Source organism: Symsagittifera roscoffensis, chromosome 2, assembly GCF_963678635.1.
Source record: "Symsagittifera roscoffensis chromosome 2, txSymRosc1.1, whole genome shotgun sequence".
NCBI lineage: Eukaryota > Metazoa > Xenacoelomorpha > Acoela > Convolutidae > Symsagittifera > Symsagittifera roscoffensis.
Window position 1 is genome coordinate 42,627,887 of NC_087063.1, and position 9,302 is coordinate 42,637,188.

General features: G+C 36.7%; 2 protein-coding genes across 2 annotated transcripts; both read left to right on the forward strand.

Annotated features, from left to right (window-relative positions):
- Nucleotides 1–5,955: 5,955 nt before the first annotated feature.
- On the forward strand, nt 5,956–7,164 carry LOC134839359 (uroporphyrinogen decarboxylase-like). The gene has a single exon (XM_063854879.1). It carries the CDS (start codon nt 5,999–6,001, stop codon nt 7,064–7,066), a length of 1,068 nt encoding a protein of 355 aa, XP_063710949.1. The 5' UTR covers nt 5,956–5,998; the 3' UTR covers nt 7,067–7,164.
- Nucleotides 7,165–7,397: 233 nt separating this feature from the next.
- Nucleotides 7,398–9,007, forward strand: LOC134839358 (ornithine aminotransferase, mitochondrial-like). The gene has a single exon (XM_063854878.1). The coding sequence runs from the start codon at nt 7,498–7,500 to the stop codon at nt 8,818–8,820; it is 1,323 nt and encodes a 440-aa protein (XP_063710948.1). The 5' UTR covers nt 7,398–7,497; the 3' UTR covers nt 8,821–9,007.
- The last annotated feature ends 295 nt before the right edge of the window (nt 9,008–9,302 follow it).

Below are 9,302 nucleotides of genomic sequence, written 5' to 3' on the forward strand. Positions count from 1 at the left end.
TCCTAACCGCACTCAAATCGCTTATCGGTGACGTAACCCCGGAAAGAATTTTGATCGACTTTGAAATTGCGGCTCTGAGTGCTTTTACCTCTCATTACGAAACTGACATTAAGGGATGCTATTTTCACCTCTGTCAGAGCTTTATGCGAAAAATATCCGAATTGGGCCTTAAAAAGACGTACGAATCAAACAGCGAGCTAGTCTTAGCGCTGAATATGATTCCTGCGCTTAGTTTTGTGCCGGAGTCAAAAGTGGAAATCGGGTTCGACCTAGTCATTGAGGAAATATGCAGTGTGGCTACCAAACTGGATATTTCACAAAACGATCTCGAAAAATTAGACGAGCTCACTGCTTATTTCCAAAAAACGTACATTAGAGGGGATTTGATTGGCCGAAAAACACTTTTTCCTATTTCTCTTTGGAACCATTATCAAAATGCTGTGTGTGGTCTAGCCCGAACCACAAATGCAGTTGAAGGGTGGCGTCTAGGTGTAACCGCTTTGTTTCAAGGCAGCCATCCTTCAATACATACGCTTCTCGAAAAAATTCAACTAGATTCCTACAATCAAAAGTTCAACATTTTGAAGGCATCCAGCGGCACTATCAACTTATCCCGGAAGAAGTGCTGTGATCTGAATGAAAAAGTTCAACAGATAACAAGTTCATACACAGACTCTAACTTATTGTCTTATATCCGTTCACTTGCCCATTTAACCTATTAAACTTTGTTTTAGTTTTTGCCTAATTTTTCCTAAATTTAAATTTGTTGGATCAACTTTTTTATAGACGTCTCCTTGCACCCTCCCGGAGAACGCCGAAACGCAATACTACGACTCGCATTCGAAAATGCTGTCTCTAGCAATTTGATCCCAGAGCAGTTGCTCTTATTTGCGGGACGCTAGGTTGGGGGTAGGGGCCTGACGGCCCTTTGAGTATTGCGCCTAGCGAAAAAAAGTTGATCAAAATTGAGAATTGATATTTTGTATCAAATAGAATTTTGCCGTTTCTTTGATTTTAACCGACGCTTTGTTTTGGCTTTGATCGATTAACCGCTTTTTTTCAATTCTCAGTTTCTTTGTTATTTTATTATGGTATCTTATGTCGTGGGCGATTTTAGAACGAGGTATCTTTTGGAATGGTATCTTATTGACTGGGATCTTCTCGTTTGGGATCTTAAGGCAAGGGATCTTTTGTCATGTAACCGTTTTTTGTATCTAAACTTGGATGTTTTTTCTGAGAAATTTTGAATGGTCAGACTATCGCTGGTCTGCTTTATTTCCGACGGCTCACCTTCCTAAGCATGTAATTATTTTTCACCGATTTATAGTGCTTTATCTAATATTTTTAAAGATGCAGGTATTTAATTTTTAAGGTTTCTTGTATAATTTCCTTTTTCAGTTTTTGTTCTAAAATTATTTGTGCTATATCATTTTTTTGACTTGTTTGCCTAAAATTGAGTTTTCAAAGAATCTGTTTTTTTTTTGAAAAAAAAAACATTTTTTAGCGGCTTCAGTTTCATTTTCCGGTCACTTAGTTTCACCATTATGATAGTAATTGCTTCATGACAGTTAGCCCAACGTTGAAAAAATGTGAGTTTTGGTGGTTCGGGTGACTAAAATTTTTTTCGCCTCAGCGGACGTCTGACCGAGTATTGTCTGCCTAGTTACCGCTGGGTAAATTTTAAGTTAGTGCTTATTTGACGCTGTGCAATATCATTTTTGACTTGTTTGCGTAAAATTGAGTTTTCAAAAAATCTGTTTTTCTTAAAAACATTTTTTAGCGGCTTCAATTTCATTTTCCGGTCACTTAGTTTCAGCTGACTTGGGCTTCATTATGGTCGAGGGTAATTATGCTCGACCTTTGTCGAAGTTAAAAAAACTTCTGGTATGACTAGATTCTAATAAACAGTGAAATTTACTTATGCGTAAGAGAAGGCATAATGATTTTTAAGGCACTTTGCGATCCTGCGTACGATTTCAGAAATAATGTTATGCAAATTTAGAGCTGATGGTAATTTTAATGTACTTATTATAAGATTTCTTAGAGAACATTATGCTCTTACTTTTCGTCTAAAGATTAGGCTGAATTACGAAGAAATTTCGGAAAAGTTTTCTTAACACCGAGGCAACTCTTTTGAGTTTTTCTTAGAATCCAATTCACGGCCAACAGAACTGTAATATGTTACTACATTAGACTCCCTTACTGCTTTAGTTGAAGTACTTAAACTCGAATGAAAATAATTTAACCCTACGCCTCAGCTCTTTCCGGTGACTTCATGGCTTGGTCGGAAAGAAAAGGGACTGGTATTTCGTGTTGTGAATTTAAACTGATATGTGATTTTGTAAATACTGAAGTTTTCAAAATTAGTTTCAGTTTGTTTTTCTATACTGCTCAAACCTATCGGCGTCATAGTGTTAGTGTTTCCCATCAAGATCTGTATATATTTAGCCTCAGTCGAGGTCGCGGCTCGTTTTTGCGACTATTTGAAAAATGTGGATGAACTTTATATTCGGTTGTTTTAATTTTTTCTTTGTTTTCCACGCTTAATCAGGTACCAAAAAATGTCATCGAAATTGGCCGAGTAATATACGAAATTGAAGTCCTTTTAGTCATGATTTGAATGACATTAAACATTTTTCTCAGTATCGAGAAAAACTGGTTTAAGTTTTTGATTTTAATTCAATTTTGAGCAAATAAAGCGAGCGCGCAGGCATACAACAATCTAACTGTGCTTAATTTAAACCCTGTAAAGTTGCTTTTTGCAAATAAAATTGCTTTTGAGTTTTTAGCGCCATTTTTCGAACCAAAAAATTCAAAAGTTTTGCTTTTTATTCTTGTAACTTTTCTTTAAAATTTTTGGTCCAATTCGCTTATTTTACTATGACTGCCGAATATGCCTGAAAATAGTTTAACTTAGATCCTTTTATCACACGACATAGAAAAAAAACACTTTTTTGAAAATTTTTTTTTATAGTTTTTTAAAGAATATGGTCGGAGCGTTCTATGCTACTTGCACAGTATCCTGCTATCCTTGTTTCTTTTTATCTTTGTTACTTCTTTGGACACTAAGTTAACGTTTTAATAAATCAAAGGAGTTTCGCATGATGAGTAGATCGGCTGTACTAAACAAATTTTTCTGCATGTTTCATATAATTTCACCTACCATATCCTAAAGCAGGCAACTTTCCTATAAAGTAGAAAAATGTAGCTCTTGTATTCAAAATTTTTGGCCTTTTACTCTTGGAGGTAACTAGTGTGCCTAGGATACAAAGGGCCTTGGCTCGAATCTTACACGGATCTGTTTTTTAAACGGGAATTTTTTGTTCAATTTATTTTTTCAGTCTATCAATTGTCCTATTATGTCTTGTCGGCTTATTTGCCACATCTTACAATTGTTGTTTTTAAATCAATTTTATCCATTTTGCTTGCATTGTTTTGATTTGTTCCTCGAATTTTAAATTTTGTTGTACCTTTTTTTGCTTGAAAATTCTATTCGGCCATGTTTCTATTGGCTTTCTGACCTCATTTTGGGGTCCTTTCAAGGGAAACAGAAATGTCTCATTCCCCTCCGCACTTTGTAATTTGGTTTTATTTTTACATACATAAAAAATTTTAAAAATATTTTTGAATTTAAAAAGAAATTTCGGCTTGGAGAGTGTCAGCGCAGATATTTTTCGGCTTTGTCACGCCTTGATTAATTTTGTTCTGATGCTGATTTTGCACTCTATTGTTTTGGCATTTTTTCACAACTATCCTCATTCATTTTAATAGATCTACTTGTATTGCAAGTAGTGCGAAGCCCAGCTTAGCCACTGTGTAAAATAATGTAATTATACTATGAAAATGGAAGAAATTGCGATAAGGGGAAAGTTGCTGAAGACAACCATTGCACTTTTTTAGATGGTCGATAGATAGAAAATTTTGAAGCCAAATAAACTGTGAAGTTTCGATTATTTAGGGTGCATGTTTTCTTTTCATGCAAAATCTGATGTTTTATCGCGCTCTAGTTTCAGAGCTTTTTTTCAGAGCTCGAGTGTTTTGGGAGGCTTATTTGATGAAAAGAGCATAAATGAATTTACGAAACGGAAGACCAATTAGGCTCTATTGGTCTAAGTTCTAGAAAATTTGCTTAAACTGAAGCTAGACTTGAAATTTTAAAAGTGGATTCGAAGTTTAATTACGCTAGCGATTCAAATTTCGTTATCAATTCGGAATTTACACTTTTTCAGGTCAACAACTGACTCAGCAAAGTCACTTGAATCATTTGACACTGTGGCTCTTAAAATCAATCTCAAGGGATCAATACGCACATGTGGTGTAGAGGTGATGCGCATACTTGTGAAAAACAAGGTACGTTGTGCAAATCTGGCCAGAACCTGTTTTTTTTGTAAACCTAAAATTTTCCGCTTTTGTTTGTCTGCTGATTTTCATCGATTTATTGAAATTATTTGTCAATCACGGTGTTTGACTGTCGTTGACGCATTTTTAACTGTAAATGAAAAGCTGTTGATTTTTTTCCGGCACTGAGCAAGTAATTGCAATTCAAGAAACTTTGCTGAATTTTTTTTATTTAAAAAAAATTGCATGTTTTCATTTACAATTTTGAAAGTTTTTTGGTCGTTGAATTCCTATGTTTTCCAAAGGAAACTAATTGATAACCCGGTCTCTGAAATTTTTTGAAATTTTGGTTCTTTTCGAGTAAAATAAATTAAAAAACTATATATTTATATGCCAGTACCACGGCGTGAAAAATGTGAGTATCATCATGCGTCACAAATGTTTCCTTCGTTTGATTTGAATTTGTTTAATGTGCTTTAATGAATCAAAAGGTTTAGAAAGCGGCTAGATTGCACTTTTTCATTTTTCGAATTTTCAAACTTCGAAATTAGAAAAAGAAATCCCGCTTAATCTGCGCCTGATGGGAATCGTTTTGGACTAAATTGAGTGTAACCCGATGGTTAATTCGGGTGTCCTATATTATTTTTTGTCTGTGTGTTTTTGTTGTTTTTTATTTGCGCTGGGAGAAGGTGGTTGTATTTGTTAATAGAGATTTTTTAGCAGATTAAAGAAGAAGTAAGTATATTTGCATGTTTGGTGCTAATTTCTGTCTTTTGTCATATCCTTATTGAAATCTGTTTGACAAATGGCATGAAACTTCATTTTGCCTGTTTGAATTGCGCGGATCTTAGTTTTATTCAATTTACACTGGGCGGAAGCAAAGAGTTTTTGTTCCGGACACGTCACGAACTGACGAGGGAACTGTGGTATAGAATGGATTTTTCCGCCCTTTTGTGACCAAGATAGATCAATTGTGTTATCATATTAGCGTTTTCTCAGCCGTGGGTATAATTATAAAACAGATGTCTCATTTCCAGACGAATTCCTAAGTTTTTTTTAGCTGTAATGATCTCGCTTTCTTGCTGAAATCAATCAGGTCGGAGCATTCTGTGCTACCAACACAGCAACAGACTTCACTTGTTAAGTTAAAAGAACAAAAATGGTTTTCATTTATATAGGTTTGGATGATTTTTGTTCATTTTTTTCAAGGAAATTTTCTTTTTCGCGGTTTGACTTGATTTTTTTTAAAGTTCAGTTCATTTCCTTAGTTAAACGGAAGACAAAAACCACTATTGAATACCAAAAGTGTAAAGGTCACTAAAAACGTGATCCACTTCTAGTTAGTTTTGAAAATGCATGTTAATTTTCAGATTTCCAGCGGAATATAAAAATTACTTATTGACCCAGTTTGTTTTTTTTTCGGTTCATTGAATTTTCCAACTGTCTCTTGGCTATGTTTAAAATTTATCAAAGTTCAAGGACTCTTCCAATATATCGGCTCAAACCACGCCCATTAAAAGCGACGAAGTTGAAAATCTCTGTGCTACTTGCTCAACAAGTGGCAATTCTTGCTTTTATTAGCGAGAGCCAGTACCTAGTTTAATGATTTTTTAGTACATTGTATGTTAACGTATACTTCAACCTCAGCTAATATTTGAAAATGGACAGCAAAAATTTCCCGGCCCTGAAAAATGACCGGATTTTGAAGGCTGCCAGAGGCGAACCAGTTGATCGTGTTCCAGTGTGGATTATGCGACAGGCTGGCAGGTATCTTCCAGAGTTCCGGGAGTTCAGGAAAGAACACGAATTCTTCGAAATCTGCCAGACACCGGAGTATGCTTGTGAAATAACGTTACAACCCATTAGAAGATTTGACTATGACGCTAGTATAATTTTCTCGGATATTTTAGTCATACCTCAAGCTATGGGAATGGAAGTTAAAATGGAGCCAGGAAAAGGACCGACTTTTACCTCTCCTTTGATTGACAGCAAAGACCTGGATAAACTGAACATGGATCCCATAGCTATAGCCGACTATTTGAAGTATGTATACGATGCCATTACTTTGACTCGACATAAACTGGAGGGAAAGGTTCCACTGATTGGATTTGCAGGTGCCCCGTGGACTCTGATGTCTTATATGATAGAAGGAGGCGGATCGACAACTCAGTCGAAGGCTAAAAAGTGGCTCTATACAGACGTGGAGGGATCCCATAAGCTTCTAGATGCTCTAACTGAAGGTATTGTAGAATATCTTTATCGTCAAGTCGTAGCAGGCGCTCAGCTTCTGCAAGTGTTCGAATCTCATGCTGGCGTGTTGAACGAATACTTATTTAAACAATTTTCTCTTCCATATTTGGCCAAAATAGCTAGCGGAGTTAAAGCTAAATTGGAAGCTAACAGTATAAGTAGTGTGCCCATGATCGTGTTTGCAAAAGACGGTCATTTTGCGATTCCCTTTTTGAATGATACGCCGTATGACATTGTGAGTCTAGATTGGACTCAAGATCCATTGAAGTGTAGGGAAATGTTGCCAGATAAAACTCTCCAAGGGAACTTGGATCCCTGCGCGTTGTACAGCAGCAAAGAAGACTTGGAAAAATTGGCAAAAAGTATGATTGAAAAGTTTGGGAAGACAAAATATATTTGCAATCTTGGCCATGGAATTTATCCTGATATGGATCCAGAACACGTGAAGTGGTTTATTGACTTCATTCACAGTTGTTGAAATGTTTGGCTGGTTTGATTGATAATAAATAGGATCTATTGATTCAAAATTAGTATGAAAAACTTTGTATTGAGATTGATCTGAGAAATTAAAATATTTGTAGCCACTGCTTGTTTCTTATTAGACTCAACTTTTAACTGTTGAAAACAAGCTCAGAATAATTTCAAGATACTTTTTGCCATAGAACTCCAAAAAGTATTCATCTAGCAAAGTTGAATTTTAAACGGAAACGCTTTGTGTATCATAAATGTCATATTAGGCCTGGCTAAATTGTTTCGAATGGCGACATACCGTCAATCAGCTTATTGTTTTCTTCGGGCGTAGCATCTTGGACTCAAATATCACGCCACAAACTTAATTCAACCTGTTTCAATTTCTTGTTCAACTACAATAGTTGTTGTATTCTGAATCTTCATTTTCAGTTGATTAAGATGTTATCAATGAAGAAAGCTGTTAATTCGATCTGTGAAATCACAACAAGGTGTGCAGTTACAAGCCAAACAAGACGCTTCAAAAGTGTGGCGCCTTCTGCCACGTCCCACGCTTCTGAGTCTGAACTAGTAATGGCCAAGGAAGACCAGTTTGGAGCTCATAATTACCACCCACTCCCAGTAGTTCTGTCCAGGGGCGAGGGTGTGCATGTCTGGGATGTTGAGGGACGGAAGTACCTGGATTTCTTGAGTGCATATTCTGCAGTGAATCAAGGTCACTGTCACCCGAAGATTGTGGAAGCGTTGATTAAACAGGCGCAGACCGTTACTTTGACTTCTAGAGCATTTTATAATGACGCTTTGGGAGAATATGAAGAATATATCACTAAACTACTTGGATATGACAGAGTTCTGCCGATGAATACAGGCGTGGAAGCGTGTGAAACAGCTGTAAAATTGGCGCGTCGATGGGGATACGACAAGAAAGGCATCAAACATTACAAAGCCAAGGTCATTTTTCCAGAAGAAAACTTTTGGGGCAGATCCATCGCTGCTTGCTCGACTTCAACTGATCCGACTTGTTTTGAAGGGTTCGGTCCATTCACTCCAGGGTTTGAGATCATTCCTTACAATGACATAGCAGCTGTAGAGAAAGCATGCCAGGACCCGGATGTCTGTGCATACATGATGGAACCCATCCAAGGTGAAGCAGGAGTCAGAGTTCCAGACGCTGGATACCTTGCCAAGGTCAGAGAGATTACCAAGAAATACAACGTACTGCTTATTTGTGACGAAGTTCAAACTGGACTTTGCAGAACTGGAAAAATGTTGTGCTCGGATCACGACAATGTTCGACCGGATATTTTGACCCTTGGAAAAGCTCTTTCGGGAGGTGTGTACCCGGTGTCTTCGGTTTTGTGTGACGATGAAGTGATGCTCTGTATTAAACCTGGAGAACATGGGTCGACATACGGTGGGAATCCAGTAGCTGCTAAAGTGGGCATTGCTGCGCTTGAAGTCTTACAGAAAGAAAACTTAGCCGAAAACGCCACAATTCAAGGCGAGTTTATGCGAAGTGAATTGAAGAAATTAGTGGGTGATCGTATAACTGAAGTGAGAGGCAAGGGTCTCTTGAATGCGATTGTTATCAAAGAAGAGGGAAATTGCAATGCGTGGAATGTGTGCATGAAGTTGAGAGACAATGGGATGTTGGCGAAACCTACACACGATCATATTATCAGATTGGCGCCTCCACTTATTATCAATAAAGATCAAGTGACACAAGCGGTTGAGATTGTTGAAAAGACCATCAAAGAGTTTTGAAGCGTTTATGACTGGAGAGTATATAGTTTAATGTATTCGAGATCGCGTTCCACAAATGATTCAAATAATAAGTGCAGTAAAGCGAAAATTGACATGATAGTTATAAATTATACTAGACTGCTGAGTGATCCCTGGTGAACATGGATTGTTTTCTTTGAATTCTTAATTTTCTGTTGGCATTTTTTTTTCAGGTAGCCAGCACGAAATTCTTAAATTTTTAAGCGTTTTCACCTAGACACGACAAAAGAAAAACTAAAAAAATATTTGATGTTTATATATTTACAAGAACGAAGAAATCCTGGTGATGATATCTTCATGGACAACAAGATTTTAACTCTATTTGAACTGCAGATGTATAAGCTGCTAAAATTTGAATGTAGTACTACATTCAATAATGAGCCTTCTTCAAGAAGTTACTTGAATATTATTTAACATTTGAAACTTCCGAAGGTTAACTAGGAGATCAACCATGCTTGTATTAA

Bases quoted from the DNA above. Each gene is read 5' to 3' on its own strand.
- LOC134839359 (XM_063854879.1), top strand. From the start codon at position 5,999: ATGGACAGCAAAAATTTCCCGGCCCTGAAAAATGACCGGATTTTGAAG.
- LOC134839358 (XM_063854878.1), top strand. From the start codon at position 7,498: ATGTTATCAATGAAGAAAGCTGTTAATTCGATCTGTGAAATCACAACA.